Raw genomic sequence first — 17891 nt, 5'->3', positions numbered from 1 at the left:
GTTTTTATATTCTTATGTTGTATTTTTAATGTGAACTACGTAGGGATTTTAGTATATTGATATACAAGTATTACAAATAAATGAAGCCATTTGGATTTTCTGCTTCCAGTGCCCAAGGGTCACTCCAAAGCCTTTTCTGAGCAGATTTTGTTTCTGGAGGTGCAGCCTGGAGCAGATTGCTGGGCGCAACGTCTAAAATGGGCAGAGGAGAATATGTGGGTGGTGCCACCAGGTAGGGTCAGGTGGTTTGGCCACCTGGAATTTTGAGGGTGGGGACCACCAAATGTCCACGGAAGCTGTTTATTCACATGGCCGCTTTCCCCCGCTCTGTCATCAAATGAAAATGTCCATTTGCCACATACACAAATGTTGCCCATTCCTTCTGCTTCAACAGGGGGTGGTGCTGAGAGTGGGAAATTAATCTCTCTCTGCCCTGGCCTCCCCGCCGCCTCCACAGCTGCCCTCTGCCCCCCTCCAGTCTCCGAGACTGAAGCAGGCATGTCAGCAGATGCCAAAGTAACTGGATCTCCCTGCCTACAGATTACATGGCAAGGGCCACCTCCATCTCCTCCCCAAGAAATTCCAGTCCGAACTGATGAGGGAGGCCAGGAGCCTGCCAGTGGGATGAGGCAGGAGAGGAGGAAAGGATGAATTCCACGCACGCGCGCACGCGCGCACACACACACACACACACACACACACACAATAAAGTGGATACACAGTGGATAAAGTAGCAGTTACAGGAACTCTGGGGGAAAGCGACCATGTTGCACTTGAGTTCTTGGTTCTAAGGGAAGCAAAAGCCGAGTGTAGTCAAACGCGTACCCTGGATTTTAGGAAAGCTGATTTTAATCAACTCAGGACAATGATCAGTAAGGTCCCATGGCAAGCGACGATAACGAGAAATGGAGTCCAAGATGGGTGGGAGCTTTTAAAAAAGGAAATGCTCAAGGCACAATTACAAACAATCCAACAAGAAGAAAAGGTGGAAGACAACAGAAGAAGCCAATGTGGCTTCACAAAACGCTTAGGAATGACCTGAAAACAAAAAAGGACACATATAGGAAGTGGAAGGAAGGCCAAGCAACAAAGGAAGAGTACAGGCAGGTAGCACAGAATTGCAGGGATGGCGTCAGGAAGGCTAAAGCTGAGAACGAGCTGAGCTTAGCGAGGGACGCTAAATGCAACAAAAAGGCTTTCTTCAGCTATGTGCATAGTAAAAGGCAGAGGAAAGAAATGGTTGTTCAGCTATTAAGTAAGGATGGCAAAACGATAAGAGATGACAAGGAAAAGGCAGAGGTGCTCAATTCCTACTTTGGCTCAGTCTTCTCCCAAAAGAGGGTCTATGACCCCCCTGGCAAAGGCGAAGTGCAGGCTGAAGGGGCAGGATTGCAGCTTGAGATCGATAGGCATACGGTCAAGGAACACCTAATGACTTTGAATGAGTTCAAATCTCCAGGGCCAGATGAGCTGCACCCTAGAGTAATGAAGGAACTGGCAGAAGAGCTCCCAGAACCGCTGTCTATTCTCGTTGAGAAATCATGGAGGACGGGGGAAGTTCCAGATGACTGGAGGAGGGCGAATGTTGTCCCTATCTTCAAAAAGGGTAAAAAGGAGGAACTTGGGAACTACAGACCAGTCAGTCTAACATCAATCCCTGGGAAAATTCTGGAGCAGATGATAAGGCAATCAGTCTGTAAGTACCTTGAAAACAATGCCGTGATTACTTGAAGCCAACATGGATTTGTCAAAAACAAGTCCTTCCAGACAAATCTCATCTCATTTTTTGATCAAGTAACCTCCCTTGTGGGAATGCTGTAGACATCATATACCTCGACTTCAGCAAAGCTTTCGACAAAATGCCCCATGATATCCTGATGAGCAAACGAGCTCAAAGTGGGCTAGAGGAAACAACGATCTGGTGGATCCACAGTTGGCTACAGAATCGGACTCAAAGAGTGCTGATCAATGGGACCTTCTCCAACTGGGGAGAGGGAACGAGTGGGGTACCGCAGGGCTCAGTCCTGGGCCCAGTGCTCTTCAACATTTTTATTAATGACTTGGAGAGGGGGTGCAGGGAATGCTGATCAGATTTGCAGATGACACAAAATTGGGCGGGATAGCTAATACTTTGGAAGACAGAAACAAAATTCAAAGCGATCTGGATACACTGGAGCACTGGGCAGAAAACAATAGAATGACATTTAATAGGGATAAATTCCAAGTTCTGCACCTAGGAAAAAGAAACCAAATGCAGTTACAAGATGGGGGATACGTGGCTCAACAACACGACAAGTGAGAAGGATCTTGGAATTGTTGTCGATCACAAGCTGAATATGAGCCAACAATGCGATGTGGCTGCAAAAAAGGCCAATGCTATTTTGGGCTGCATTAATAGAAGCATAGCTTCCAAATCCCGGGAAGTACTAGTTCCCCTCTACTCAGCACTGGTTTGGCCTCATCTGGAGTACTGTGTCCAGTTCTGGGCACCACACGTTAAGAAGGATGCAGACAAGCTGGAGAGGGTTCAGAGGAGGGCGACGAAGATGTTCAGGGGACTGGAAACGAAGCCCTATGAGGAGAGACTGAAAGAACTGGGCATGTTTAGCCTTGAGAAGAGAAGACTGAGGGGAGATAGGATTCTTTCAAGGACTCTTCAAGTCCTTGAAAGGTTGTCCCAGAGCGGAAGGCCAGGATCTCTTCTCGATCATCCCAGAGTGCAGGACACGGAATCATGGGCTCAAGTGACAAGAATCCAGATTCCGGCTGAACGTCAGGAGAAACGTACATATGATGGAGCTTTTGGGTACCCAGCTTAAATGTGGAGCAATAGGCAATTGTAAACAGGCAGACCGTGAAATCCCTTAAATTCATGGGCACAACATGATCATCAGTTTTGTAGTACCTGTTTGTTCTGCGCAAAGTGGCAACCTGATATCCTGCTGCGAGGCCCAGTTGCCCAAGCCTGCCGGTGGCTTTGGCTTTTCAGGGACTCCCAGCCACGTGCATTTGACACAGAGCAGGTGCTGGCGTGACATCAAGGCCCTGCAGGCAGGAGGAGCAATGGCCCGGCGCAAAGACCAAGAGCCCCCATAGATCACAGGTTCAAAGACAGGGCCTCCACAGCCTCTCGCTCCCTCTTTTTTGTGGCAACCATCATGGCTGGCTGTTGGGCTGGGGAAGCCGAGCAATGCTTTGATGGCGCCATAGGTGGCCAGGAGGGACCACCTGCTGGAGGGCTCCCCAGCCCACCTCCCACCCATGGGTGTCGCTTTTGTTGAAATGGTAGGTTATCACTGCCCGCCTCTGCTGTCTCCCAAGGGGCTCAGGTTTTGGCCACGTGCAAACGTGGTTTGAAACGCAGATGATTAACCAGCTGAGCGAAATATCACTTCACTGGCTTGGCAACCCAGCTGTGGTGGCTGGGACGGCACAGGAACAACTTGCAGGGAAGGGCGACCCAAAGGATGCAGGGCTGGAGTGACTCCCTGGTGCGGAAAGGAAGATCGCCATGTTTGGGCCTTTTGAGCTTAGGAAACAGGTGAGTCGCGGGTGTGTGGGCGTGGAGGAGAGAGGTATATCAAGTTATGCATGGTGGGCATTTCTCTCCCTCTCTCACAACACTTGCGCCCAGGGCTCATCCCATGAAGAGGATTGGTGGGAGGTTCAGCATACTGTCGCACTGCGGAATCCATGACCACAAGATGTAAGGATGGCCACCAACTTGGAGAGATGAACTGGGTATGTTTAGCCTTGCGAAGAGAAGACTGAGGGGAGATATGATAGCGCTCTTCAAGAACTTGAAAGGTTGTCCCAGAGAAGAAGGCCAGGATCTCTTCTCCATCATCCCAGAGTGCAGGACACGGAATCATGGGCTCAAGCGACAGGAAGCCAGATTCCGGCTGAACATCAGGAGAAACTTCCTGGCTGTTGGAGCAATACGACAATGGAGCCAATTACCTGGGGAGGCGGTGGGCTCTCCCAGACTGGAGGCGTTCAAGGTGAGGCTGGACAGCCATCTGTCAGGGATGCTCTGACTTGGATTCCTGCACTGAGCAGGGGTTTGGACTCGATGGCCTTGTAGGCCCCTTCCAACCCCACTATTCTATGATGCTATGATTCTATGATTCTATGAGATGCCATCTGGGGACAATGGGAGTTGTAGTTCAGCACATCTGGAGGGCAGCTGGTGCAGGAAGGCTCTTGACATGAGGCGGGGTGTGGAGAACGTGTGCCAGCAGAACTTGGTCCCTGCTGCCCTGACTCGAGGCCTTGTGGCTCCCATGGAACCCGGGGGGGGGGGGCAAGGGATTCAGGGCAGACAGAAGGGAGCCCTTCTTCAGCCAGCTCTGAGCCATGCATGAGGACATCAGTCCCAGGGTTGAATCCAGCCCTCTGCCATGAACTCCTGGGGCCCCGAAGCACGCTACCCTCTCCCAGCCTCAGCACCCCCCATGTGCAACATGGGGAGGGGGCTATCCCAACACCAACTAACCTTACAGGGATGTTGTAAGTGGGATCCACTTTGAAAGCACAATGCAAAATGTTAAGTGCTGTTTATGGATTTTGCTGCCGGCAAATGCCGTTTGCTCAGATGGGGATTAGAGAAATCCACGGAGGAGGAGAGCTCTATTGCCAACTATTAGCCATGACATCTAAATAGAACCTCCATGTTCAAAGGCAGTTTACCATGATTTATTTTCTGTATTTTCAGATCATTATTGTCTCTCGAAGCGGCCACCCTTGAAAGGGTACCCCATCATGGAGGGGGGAAGGGGCTGTTGCCTTGAGAGCCAACTCAATTCAGGTGCCCTGAAAGCCTCTCTGGGAAGCAGGATGATGCTGGCCTCCGCAGATGAATGTTTTGGACCGATCCATCTGAGGGCTCCTCTTATGTCCTTCTCCTGTGATGATGCCTGTGTTATCTCACCAGTTCAGAGAAGGGAACGGCGGGGCGGGGCGGGGGCTTGGATGTTTCTGCCTTCAGCTCCTTGAAGCAAAGGTGGGAGTTAGAACGAGGTGAATCGATAAATGCTCCCTGGCCCTCGTGCAGCTTCCAGCACCCACCTGGGGGCGCCTCCTTATAGCCCCCCCTTCATCAATGTCCCCCGCCGGCAGTGCCGGGGCTGGTTTCAAATGACCTCGAGTTTGTGCATCCTTATTTTTAACCCCAGGTGGATATTTAAGCCCCCCTCGAGCAAACGAAACCCGAGCACCCCCTCTGCCCATCCGGCTGCTTCGCCTTTCTCCGCCGCTCCCCCTCATGCTCTATTTTGGGTTCACTCAAGTCAGCACCTCCTGGACTCCTGGCAGGCCGGGCCCCCCGCGGCCTCCCCGACATATGGCACATTTTGTACCCGAAGTGGGGTTTTGTGTGTGTGTGGGGAGGGGCTTGGGGGAGTGGGATGTGCAGCTCCCCTCAGTGTGTGTGTGTGGGGGGGTTCTCTTCTCTGGGTTTGGCTATCCCAGCCAAGTCACATGGGCCCATCAGAACCCAGGCATCCTGGCACCTGAGCTCAGCCCAAAGCCAGCAAAGGGAGATATACCCCAAAGGATGCTAAGACACTGAAGCGAGAGGAAAGAAAAACAAAGGAACTGAGCAGCCTTTCCACAACCCCAAGACCCTGAGATGAACCTCACTTTCTGCTTGACTTCTCCCTGCGACGGCTTTTCTTTTTGAAATGGACACACACAAGATGTTTAGGGTGCACCCCTAAAATGGTGAGGTGTGAATGCAGCCAAGACACGTTTGCAAACATGCACCCCTCCAAGCACGGAACGCTGGGGACCAGGCAAGGGAGGGGGGGCTGATCGCCTCCTGCCTTCACTGTGCTGAGCATCTGGCCAGCCGGCTGGCCAGTCACCACTGGAAGCTGTACGCTGGGCCAGATGTACCTTTTTGGCCCTATCCCGCAAGATACTTCTATCATCTAGGCATCATATGCATTTCCCATAATGCTGAGCTGAAAATGCTGCCCTGTTCCCATGCCACAAAAGCAGGCTGCATTTCAACAATTCCTTTGTGGTGTATGCGAGAAATTCTAAAAAATACATGGCTGGAGGATTTATTCAGAGAAATGGTGGTGGTGGCAGCGTCCTGCTTTCTCCTTTTTAAACGCGATTGCTCTGCCACATAATGATGGAACTGCAATTGGCAGCACGCAGACTGCATGTCCACCCACAAGACCCCCAATGTGGCATTCTGCCAGAGACATTGTTGGGGGGGGAAGAGGGTGGCACTCCTTGGTCCATGGGGTTGCCCCTTCCCCCCCACAATGACCCTGGCACAATGCTACTTTATGATATTCTGCAGCTGTCCCCAACTTGGTGCCCTTGAGGTGTGTTGGGCTACAGCTCCCAGCATCCCCAGGAAACATGACTGGCTTGGGCATGCTGGGAGCTGTAATCCACCACAGGCTGGGGAAGAGTGAAGTGCCATCTTTTCAAGGGAGGCATTGTGGGGGCAAAGGGCTGCTGATGCACCACTGCTTGGCAGACCCTTCTCGGTGGTGGCATCCTAACTGAAACTCCCAGTAGAGACTGGGCTGTCCGCCATCCTGTTGTCATTCAGGTCCCAGTTAAAGATGTACTTATTTGTACACATTTCTGGGGTACAGGCAAGTCTTTTATCTGTTTTTGGTGTTGCAGTGATGGTTTTACTACATTTTATTGTGTACTTGTAATTTTAGATCATATATGATTTTAACAGTGTTCATGTGTTGAATTATTTTTATATGGCTTGTTAGCTTCTCTGGACTCCTTGTGAGGAAGTGGGGGGGGTGCACAGAAATAAATAAACAGATAGATAATTGAAAATAAACTCCACCATCACCTGAAGTGGTGGGAAAATCTTATTTTTAAAAAAAGAGAACCCGGGAAAAGCTGCTTCCTCTTGTCCATCTCTGAGAAAGTTTAGATGTTCTTCATTATTATTATTTATTAAATTATTTATTAAATTTATTAATCGCCTATCTGGCTGGTCACCCAGCCACTCTGGGCGATGTACAGCATTTAATAAAACAGCTTAAAACAATAAAATTCTACAATAAAAACATTTTCTACAATACCCTTTGTTCAGTCGTTCAGTCGTGTCCGACTCTTCGTGACCCCACGGACCATAGCACGCCAGGCCTTCCTGTCCCGCGTTCTCTCCCGGAGCGTGCTCAAGTTCATATTCATTGCATCCGTGATGCTATCTAGCCATCTCATCCTCTGCCGTCCCCTTCTCCTTTTGCCTTCAATCTTTCCCAGCATCAGGGTCTTTTCCAGAGAGTTTTCTCTTCGCATTAGGTGGCCAAAATATTTCAGCTTCAGCTTCAGTATCTGTCCTTCCAATGAGCAGTCAGGGTTGATTTCCTTTAGGATTGACTGATTTGACCTCCTTGCAGTCCAGGGGACTCGTAAGAGTCTTCTCCAGCACCACAGTTCGAAAGCATCAATTCTTTGGCGCTCAGCCTTCCTTATAGTCCAGCTCTCACAGCCATACGTTGCTGCTAGAAAAACCATAGCTTTGATTAGACGGACCTTTGTCGGCAAGGTGATGTCTCTGCTTCTTACTATGCTGTCTAGGTTTGCCAAAGCTTTCCTCCCAAGGAGCAAGCGTCTTTTAATTTCATGGCTACAGTCGCCATCTGCGGTGATCTTGGAGCCCAAGAAAGTAAAATCTGTCACTGCTTCCATTTCTTCCCCTTCTATATGCCAGGAAGTGATGGGGCCAGATGCCATGATCTTAGTTTTTTTAATGTTGAGTTTCAAACCAGCTTTTGCACTCTCCTCTTTCACCCTCAACAAGAGGCTCTTTAGATCCTCTTTGCTTTCTGCCATTAGGGTGGTATCGTCTGCGTATCGGAGGTTGTTGATAATTCTGCCGGCAATCTTAATTCCGACCTGTGATTCATCCAACCCGGCGTTTCTCATGATGTACTCTGCATATAAGTTAAATAAGCAGGGCGACAATATGCAGCCTTGTCGTACTCCTTTCCCAGTTTTGAACCACTCGGTTGTTCCATGTCCGGTTCTTACTGTTGCTTCTTGACCCTCGTACAGGTTTCTCAGGAGACAGGTAAGGTGGTCTGGTACTCCCATCACTTTAAGAATTTGCCACAGTTTGTTGTGATCCACACAATCAAAGGCTTTAGCGTAGTCAATGAAGCGGAAATAGACGTTTTTCTGGAATTCTCTTGCTTTCTCCATGATGCAGCGAACATTGGCGATTTGATCTCTAGTTCCTCTGCCTCTTCGAAACCCAGCTTGTACTTCCGGTAGTTCTCGGTTCGCATACTGCTGAAGCCTAGCTTGTAGGATTTTGAGCATCACCTTGCTGGCATGTGAAATGAGCGCAATTGTGCGGTAGTTTGAACACTCTTTGGCGTTGCCCTTCTTTGGAATTGGAATGTAAACTGACCTTTTCCAGTCTTGCGGCCATTGTTGAGTGTTCCAAATTGGCATATTGAATGCAGCACTTTAACAGCATCATCTTTTAGGATTTTAAATAGCTCGGCTGGAATACTGTCATCTCGGCTAGCTTTGTTGTTACTAATGCTTCCTAAGGCCCACTTGACTTCACTCTCGAGGATGTCCGGCTCAAGTTCAGTGACCGCACTATCATGGCTAACAGGGACATTCAGATCTTTCCTGTACAGTTCTTCTGTGTATTCTTTCCACCTCTTCTTAATCTCATCTGCTTCTGTTAGGTCCCTGCCTTCTTTGTCCTTTATCATGCCCGTCTTTGCACAAAACGTTCCCTTGAGATCTCCAATTTTTTTGAAGAGATCTCTAGTCTTTCCCATTCTGTTGTTTTCCTCGATTTCTTTGCATTGTTCATTGAAGAAGGCCTTCTTGTCTCTCCTTGCTATTCTCTGGAACTCTGCATTCAGTTGGATATATCTTCCCCTCTCTCCCTTGCTTTTCGCTTCCCTTCTTTCGTCAGCTACTTGTAAAGCTTCATCAGACAGCCACTTTGCTTTCTTGCATTTCTTTTTCTTTGGGATGGATTTCGTTGCTGCCTCCTGAACAATGTTACGGACCTCCGTCCATAGTTCCTCAGGCACTCTGTCTATCAGGTCTAATCCCTGAAATCTATTCCTCACCTCCACTGTATATTCATAAGGGATATGATTTAGGTCATACCTGAATGGTTTAGTGGTTTTCCCTACGTTCTTCAATTTTAGCCGAAATTTTGCAACAAGAAGCTCATGATCTGACCCACAGTCAGCTCCAGGTCTTGTTTTTACTGACTGTATACAGCTTCTCCATCTTTGGCTGCAAAGGACATAATCAATCTGATTTCGATATTGACCATCTGGTGATGTCCATGTGTAGAGTCGTCTCTTGTGCTGTTGGAAAAGAGTGTTTGCTATGATCAGCGTGTTCTCTTGGCAAAACTCTATTAGCTTTTGTCCTGCTTCATTTTGTACACCAAGGCCATGCCTGCCTGTTTTCCCGGTGATTTCTTGACTTCCTACTTTAGCATTCCAATCCCCTATGATGAAGAGGACATCTTTTTTTGGTGTTAGTTCTAGAAGGTGTTGTAGGTCTTCATAGAACCGATCAACCTCAGCTTCTTCGGCATCAGTGGTTGGGGCATAGACTTGAATTACTGTGATGTTGAATGGTTTGCCTTGGATTCGTACTGAGATCATTCTATTGTTTTTAAGATTGTACCCCAGTACTGCTTTTCCCACCCTTTGGTTGACTATGAGTGCTACTCCATTTCTTCTAAGGGATTCTTGCCCACAGTAGTAGATATGATGGTCACCTGAATTAAATTCGCCCATGCCTGTCCAATTTAATTTGCTAATTCCCAAGATGTCGATGTTCAATCTTGCCATCTCATGTTTGACCACCTCCAGCTTACCTTGATTCATTGATCTGACATTCCAGGTTCCTAAACAATATTGTTCTTTACAGCATCGGATTTTCTTTTCACCACCAGACACATCCACAGCTGAGTGTCCTTTCGGCTTTGGCCCAGGCACTTCACTCTTTCCGGCGCTACTTGGAAATACCCTCTGCTCTTCCCCAGTAGCATATTGGACACCTTCCGACCTGAGGGGCTCATCTTCCGGCATCATCTCTTTTCGCCTTGTGATACGTTCCATGGGGTTTTCTTGGCAAGAATACTGGAGTGGGTTGCCATTTCCTTCTCCAGTGGACCACATTTTGTCAGAACTCTCCGCCATGACCTGTCCGTCTTGGGTGGCCCTGAACGGCATAGCTTATGGCTTCACTGAGTTACGCAAGCCCCTTCGCCACAACAAGGCAGTGATCCATGAAGGGGAATACCCTAACCCACAATACCCTAACCCACCCCAAATGCCTGCCTGAACAACCACGTTTTTAATGCACGGTGGAAGCTCATTAAAGAGGGGGGCATGGCAGAGTTCCCTAGGGAGGGAGTTCCACAGAGTGGGGGCCACCCCACCAACCCCAGTTTCTTTTTTCTTTCTCCCTTTGGTCCTTTCTCCATTTGCTGAAGAAAAAGCTGCTGACAAAAGTTTAATCTCAGCTCTCATTCGTCATCTGTTTTTTTTATCCTGCGTTAGCCTTCATGCTGTGGCAGTTCCAGATTTTTTAGCGGCTCTGTGCCAAATATTTCTCCCCTTTTTTTTTTTAACCATTCTTATTTGATTTGATAGAAATTGCTTTCAAAAGGAAATGGAAAGGAAAATAAATTTTGGAGAGTTTCTCATGGGTTGGGTTCAGGGTTCTTGTGCTTACCTTACTTAGGAGGTGGCCAAGGAGTGTGCCCAAGTGTCCTGTCTTTCATTGTACAATCACCTCTGTGGCAGCCTGTAGCTGCCTCAGCTTCCCACACGTCAGTTAAAGCCCAGGGAAGACATCATAAAATCATTCCTCCCATTGGGCTTCTTCAGATCAGGAAGTGCGGGCAGCCTAGGGGGCTGTAGAGCAATTGGGAGATGTGTAATAGAAAGAACACATGCACATGCAGCACCCTTGACCATATCACAGTGATTAGGTAAGCTCAAAAACACCATGAAATTATAAAATGCGCTGAGAATGATGGAGAAAAAAGGAAGTGCCAACACTTATAGTGGGAGCAGAAAGAACAACAAACCCTTAGGAAAACAAGGAAAGAAACTGTGCTACAGCCCCTGCCAGTTGTGAGTCCCATTTATGAGAAACTGTTGGAGAATTTCTCCTACCCTTGGGAAGATTTGGTGAAATTGTCCCCCCAGTTTCTCTGCCCACAAACACTCTGAAGAATTTTTGGAGGCCATCTGCACAGAGCTCTATTTTTTAGAGCCCTTGGGCAAGGCACACACAGTGGGGCTCCTCAGGGAGTCCACCTCCTCACCGCCCTGGTCACCAGCTGCTCTCCCTCCTCCTCCTCCTCTTTCTCCTCCTTGCTCCCACTTGCTTGCTTGGCAGGCAGGGAGCCCAGGAGCAAGGCGGCCGTGGCTTCTGCTGCTCCTCCTTCTCACCACCTCCATTGCCTAGGCCAGGGCGAGAGGCAGGTGAACAAGCCAGTTACAAGGGAGGAAGCTTTTCCCTCACTCCAAACTGGCTTTCTGACATTGCCATGTGGCCTGCTCAGGCTGGCCAGGCCATGCATGGCCAGCTGGGGCATGGTGGGAGTTGCAGGTGGGAGTTGCTGTCCCACACATCTGGACGGTGCCAGCTGCAGGAGGCTGTGTTTGGAGGAAGGAGTTGGTGGAACCCCAAAGCCACAGGGGCCTCCCCGGTTGCCTGCTCCATCCTCTCCCTTTGATGCAACATTTTGGTGGATGTTTTGCTTCAACTCTGTCCACCTTTGCTCCTGGACACACTGTCCTGCTGCTCCTAGCCACACCAGCCTCTGAACTAGCCACTGGCTTCTCCATGCTCCCTCCATTCTCCTGCTTGTTACTACCCTGGTGAGTGAAGCCCCCCAGATATTAGTGAGGCAACACCTGTGCGCCCTCACAGTGTGTACAAATATATGCCTGTCATTCTTGATTTATAACCTCTTTTGCGAGGTGCTCTCAGGATGCAAGTAACAGAAGTCGTTTTGAACTGCAGCCTTTCCACATTCCTCCTCTGATGCTGCTGGACTCTGCATTTCCTTTTTCCATTGTGTGGTTAAGCGGGCGACGTGCTCCGTCACACAAGTAGATGGGTTTCAGCTGGGCAGGAACAAAGGCTGGGGTTCAAATTAAACTCCTTGGAGTTGGATGGTGCTTTGTGCACCACATATCCTATGGGCAGAGTGACATGTCGTGTAGAATCTAATCCGCCAAACATGTTACTAGCCCTCATTGTTGCGGGTGATCTCTTGGAAGGGTGGTGGTTGCATCACCTGCGTTCTTGGGATTGCTTAGCTGGACTTGCGAGGTTTATTCCTTGCCTCCTTGCTGGACAGCTCCCGGCCTCCACGGGTTGCCTGCACCCTACCCCCTCTCTTGCTGTTCTCTCCTGTGGGCCACGTGGATTGTTCCCCTGTGTCGCTTTCGGGGACCAGATGGAGTTGGCCGGGGGAGGAGGGAGAACACACACCCTTGGCTGGGGAGGGGGGCGGCCAAAAGCCTGAACCCCTGGGTGGTGTTGCTACAGTAGCCTTTAAGGCAAGCTATGCCTTGGGCGGCTATTTTTAGCCCCTGCTGCAGCCCTGGCAGGGACAGCTGCTGTTATTTTAATCAGCGCAAAATGCCGACTCGGGCCTGACAGCGTAAGTGAGCTCTGACGCTATTTCAGCTCTTTCTGCTGATCCAGAGCCTTATTTTTAAACCGCCTGCCCAGCTCCTCTTACTGTCATTCACACTTGGGGCAGTTAAAAGTGACTCCGGGGCAAGGGCGGCAGTGCCCTCGGGCACCTGCTGGGTGGCGGAGCGGCGGGCATCTGCGCTCCCCGGGGCCCTGGGAACGGAAGCCAGCCTGGCAGCACCCGGAGGTGGGATCTTGCTGGGAGTGAGGACGGGCCAGGAAGTGGGGGCGCCCTCCCGCTCTGCGGCCCCAGGCGGGTTTCGGCCTCTTGCTGCCTCCTCTCCAAGGGAGACGGTCTGGGAAGGCTTGCCCCAGGCTCCAGGCTGCCCTGAACCTGCCCCAGAGGCTTGCAGGCACATGGCCCAGGCAGCCCCGGTCCCTTGCCCACCCACACAGCAAGATGCTGAAAACCCCAGTCTGATGCTCACACACAGGAGGAGAAACCAAGAGCCCCCTTTCCTCCAGGACTCTTTTCTGGCCCTTCCGAGTTGCACATTCAAGTGCCCGGCAGCAGCGACGGATCTCCTGTGTACTGATGCACCCTCCACTTAGCGGGGCACTTGGATTCTCGGGCATGTGCAGCCCCCTCCTGCTATCTTCACGCAGCCCCAGTCTTTGCATCTTCCCACAACCTATTGGGCACCCCCCGCCTCTCCATATTGTGCCCCACAAGACAGACGGCCAGGTGCTGACTTTCCCCCTCCCCACACTGCTCAGGTGTGCTGTGACCAGCCCCACGGCCATGCCTGCGATCTCGCCCTCCGTCCTGCACGGAGGATCTCTGCTTCTTAGGAACCAACAGCAAGGCAGCAGTGACAACGGGTTAAATTATGTTTATTGCATCTCTCCAACTACAGAGTTTGGCTACGGGTGGTGCGGGGGCAGCTCCATTGCGGAGGTCCGCTGTGGTTTGCTGGCTTAGTAATACGTCTCCTTCTCCACCCAGCCTGGCAAAGGAAGGGAGATGAGAGAGACTGGTTAGGGGGGCGTGTGCTGCAGAGGGCAGGAAGAGCTTTCTGCAAGCCATCCAGAGAACTGCATGTTACGGGACAGTGTGCAGGCACGGAACATCCATGCCTCCCCACGCCAAGCGGCAGGCATGGCTCCCGTCCTCCAGGCGCAGCTCACAAAGCAGCTGGCCGCGGGACTAAGCAACAGTTGTGTATTTAAAAAAAAAAAAAATGAAGGAACTGCCATTTTTTCAACTTGAGCTGTAGCCCCTCGCAAGGGGGAAGTGTCCACCTGGATTCTGCACCAGATGCAGCCTTTCTTGTTCCTCCCATGCCAGAAAATGGTGGATGTGGCATTTCTAACAGGGTGAGACTCCAAATCCTTGTGTGTGCCACAGCGCAGGCTGGTGTGACACCGCTGTGAGCGCAGTCGGGTTTTTTAAATGCTACTGTTTTGCCACGCTGACTGGAAACACTTTTACTTGGAAGCAGCTCCCCCTGATTTCAGTGGCGCTGGCCTCCAAGGGAGCAAGCTCCGCAGAACAGACTTTTGTGATGGAGGACTTTGTTCAGTTTAAACCAGGGATGCCGAACTGCAGGGCTGTGGGCCAAATCCAGCCTGCCTGGCATCCTCCTCCGGCCCTCTGTGGCTCCCCGGAGGGCCCCTCTGCCTGGTTCCACCCCCTTTCCCCTGACCGCCAACTGTTCGGTGGCTTCCAGGCATTTGCACATCCCCCCCGCCCCCGGTCTACGCAGACGGTACCACCCAAATGGCAGAAAGCGAAGAGGATCTCAAGAGCCTCTTGTTGAGGGTGAAAGTGGAGAGCACAAAAGCTGGTCTGAAACTCAACATTAAAAAAACTAAGATCATGGCATCTGGCCCATCACTTCCTGGCATATGGAAGGGGAAGAAATGGAAGCAGTGACAGATTTTATTTTCTTGGGCTCCAAGATCACCGCAGACGGTGACTGTAGCCATGGAATTAAAAGACGCTTGCTCCTTGGGAGGAAAGCTATGGCCAACCTAGACAGCATAGTAAGAAGCAGAGACATCACCTTGCCGACAAAGGTCCGTCTAATCAAAGCTATGGTTTTCCCAGTAGCAACATATGGCTGTGAGAGCTGGACTATAGGGAAGGCTGAGCGCCGAAGAATCGATGCTTTCGAACTGTGGTGCTGGAGAAGACTCTTATGAGTCCCCTGGACGGCAAGGAGGTCAAATCAGTCAGTCCTAAAGGAAATCAACCCTGACTTCTCATTGGAAGGACAGATACTGAAGCTGAAGCTCAAACATTTTGGCCACCTAATGCGAAGAGAAAACTCCCTGGAAAAGACCTTATGCTGGGAAAGATTGAAGGCAAAAGGAAAAGGGGATGGCAGAGGATGAGATGGCTAGATAGCATCACTGATGCAATGAAAATGAACTTGAGCACGCTCCGAGAGAGAGTGGAGGACAGGAAGGCCTGGCGTGCTCTGGTCCATGGGGTCACGAAGAGTCGGACATGACTGAACGACTGAACAACAACCCCCTGTTCTAGAAGGTGGGAACGCCCCTCTCCCACAGCTGAGGCACGAGGCAAGAGCTCCAAGCTAGAACAGGCTGGTATTTCTGGCCCCGCCCCTTTTGCCTTAGGCCTGCCCTCAACTGGAATGCAGCCCCCAAGAGCTTATCTGAAATGGAATTTGGCCCTCATGCTGAAAGAGTTCAGCACCCGGGTTTCAAGCCCTCAACTGCTGTGGCTGAGCTCAGCTCTAGAATGGGACATTAATCTTTGGCTAGCACAGTAGAGGGGAGAGGGGGCTGTTGCTCGCCAGCCTGGCTTGTTGGTCTCCCAGAGGCACTGTGGGGGGGCCCTGTGTGGGAAGCAGAAGGCTGGCTGGATCCAGCAGCGCTCTTCGCATGTTCATATGGAGGGGAAGTCTACTGCCAGCTTCTCTGTTAGCCATGATAGCTAAGTGGAGCCTCCATGCCCATGAGCTATGCCAGGTCATGGGGTCAGGCAACTGGGGCTGGGGGCTGCTGCTCTCCTGTCCTGCCTTGCCTGTGAGCTTCCTGGGGGGCATCTGGTCAGATGCTGTGGAGTGCCGAATGCTGGACTGGTCTGATCCAGCCTCAGAGCTCTTGTTAGGCTACAGATACATCCACAATGAAGTTTCCGTTCCAGGACCTGCCTCTGACCGCTCACCTCTGACTGGCAAGACGGAGGCTGTGGCCCCCTCGCTGGTCTCCCCTTCCGCCGGGCAGCCAGGCAGAGCTTTGTCCTGGCTGGGCCTCCAGGCCTTTTGCTGGACCGCCTGGGGCTCTCCAGCTTGCTCTGCTTCCGAGCAGGCTCACAGGGGATGCCCCAGGGGGCAGTGGCCACATCGCTGACGGGGGGGCGGGGGTACTCACCGCCAGGGTAGCGACGGAGGAGGAGCTTCCTAACTTCATCGTAGATGAAGATCAGCAGGCTGTATGGGAAGGCGCAGAACCACCAAGTGACCCTGCAAAGCAGCAGGAGGGAGAGGGGGGCTTCAGCGGGGCACAGCGTCCCAAGGAGAGGCTGGGGGGCGGTGGGGAAATAGAGCTGGGGAGGCCATCTCAACGACTTGGATCTGACGGGAATGGGGGCAGGGATGGGGCCAAGTTTGGCCCACCAGGCTGGCCTGGCCACTCCCCCTCCCCAAAGCCCTGCCCTCAGAAGGGAGCGTGACGGAGCCGCGTCTCAGCCGCAGGGCTCTGCCGGCCATCTCTAGCCAGGGGAAGCCGGGCCGAGCAGCGGGGGCTCCCGCACTGAGAAGCCGGCGAGAGGCGCGCCGGTCAGCACCCAGCGGTGCTGGGGGCAGGGCCCCGCCCTGGCGTCATCCGGCCTGCGGGAGGCCTGGGGGCGGCTATCCTGCCCCTGGACCGAGAAAGGTCCCCCCCGGGATCTGGGGGCCAGCGCCGAGGGAAGCGGCCTTGCGGGCTTTCGAGGCGCAGCATGCGTCCGGCAGGGCCATCCAGCGGCTCTGCAGGGGCGGCGCTCCACGGGGCCGCTGATGTGGGGAGGCAGGGAGAGCCAGGAGCGCGGACGTCCCTGCGCGCCGTCCCCGCGCCACCTCCGTGCCGGGGGAGCCCCTCACTTGAGCGGGTACATGCGCAGGGCCACGCCCATCCCCGGGCAGTACGACAGGAAGGCAGCCAGGGCCGTTTCTTCCAGAAGGCCGAAGATCAGGATTTTGTTCCTGGAGGAGAAGGCGGAAAGGGGGTCACGGGGAGGGACTCCAGGCGGAGGCAGGGTGGGGAACGGAGCACTCCCAGCCGCGCGCCCCGGCTCGCTCCTGCCCACGCTGGCCCAGGAGGGCGGCACCCGGGGTGCCCGAGCAGCCCGCGGACGCCCCGTCGCGGCGCCCCCGAGCTGCGCAGCGAGCCAGAGCAGGGGCCCCTCCGCCGCCGTGCACGAAGAGCCTCCCGAAACGCTGACCGGCTGCCTGGCAGGCCAGCCGCTCTTCTCTCCAGCCCGGGGGCAAGCCGGTCAGAGCACGGGGGCAGGTGGGGGCCACCAACACGGACACGGACGCAGCCCTCGGGGAGACGTCCGAGGTGCCACGGTGCCAGCAGCTGATACATGGAAAGAGCGAGGAAAGGCGGGCTTTGGCCCGGCTCTGGCCTTTGGGCTCGGACGCACGGCGTGGGCCGGGCGAAAATCAGGTGACTCATTTAAACCGTCAGCCTGGTCTCCCCATCTCAAGAAGGCTACCCGGGCCTGGAAAAGGGCCACCAAGGCAGTCAAGGGCGGGAGGACTCCTCCGTGAAGAACGAGGGGTGGACCCGGCGCTGCTTAAGTCGGGAAAAAGCACTGACTAAAGGGGGGGGGGATATTATTAGAAGGCTGTAAAACTAGGCGTGGTTTGGAGGAAGTGGATAGAGCAGAAACATCTCTCAGTTCACTGTCTCCCCACTACGGAGAAAACTTCTCCTTCTCTCCCTCTCCCCCCGCTCTCAATATATTAGAATTTGGGACTTGGGGTGACCCACTGAAATGGGGCAGCTGATTCAGGGCTGGCGGCAGAAAGAACGTCTTCCCACAGCACAGCACAGCTTCTGCAGATTTGCAGCCGTGAGCTGTGTGGCCTGGAAAGGGGATTCAGCCAATCCGTGGAGAAGGGCTGCCAACAGCACAGAGCCGTGACAGGGCAACAGAACCGCCCTTTTCAGAGGCACTCTGCCTCTGGGTACCACTTTATGGGGGGCTATCACGGCTGCAGCTTTCAGGGTCT

General features: G+C 52.5%; 1 protein-coding gene across 1 annotated transcript in view; it reads right to left on the bottom strand.

Moving 5' to 3' along the window:
* Positions 1-13515: 13515 nt before the first annotated feature.
* LOC146334731 (sodium/potassium-transporting ATPase subunit alpha-2) overlaps positions 13516-17891 on the bottom strand; it is a 45952-nt gene continuing 41576 nt past the window's right edge. The window contains exons 21-23 of the mRNA XM_084824191.1: positions 16755-16856; positions 16045-16136; positions 13516-13649 (exon numbers count right to left, since the gene is read on the bottom strand). Of these exons, the coding sequence (XP_084680317.1) occupies positions 13621-13649; positions 16045-16136; positions 16755-16856 (223 nt within the window). The 3' untranslated portion in view covers positions 13516-13620. The remainder of the gene's footprint in view (positions 13650-16044; positions 16137-16754; positions 16857-17891) is intronic.

The sequence above is a fragment of the Heloderma suspectum genome, chromosome 17 (genome assembly GCF_057233095.1).
Source record: "Heloderma suspectum isolate Gila_16-S chromosome 17, 16-S_ref, whole genome shotgun sequence".
Taxonomy (NCBI): domain Eukaryota; kingdom Metazoa; phylum Chordata; class Lepidosauria; order Squamata; family Helodermatidae; genus Heloderma; species Heloderma suspectum.
The sequence above is the reverse complement of the archived record's forward strand: the minus strand, read 5'-3'. Positions and strand labels throughout refer to the sequence as shown.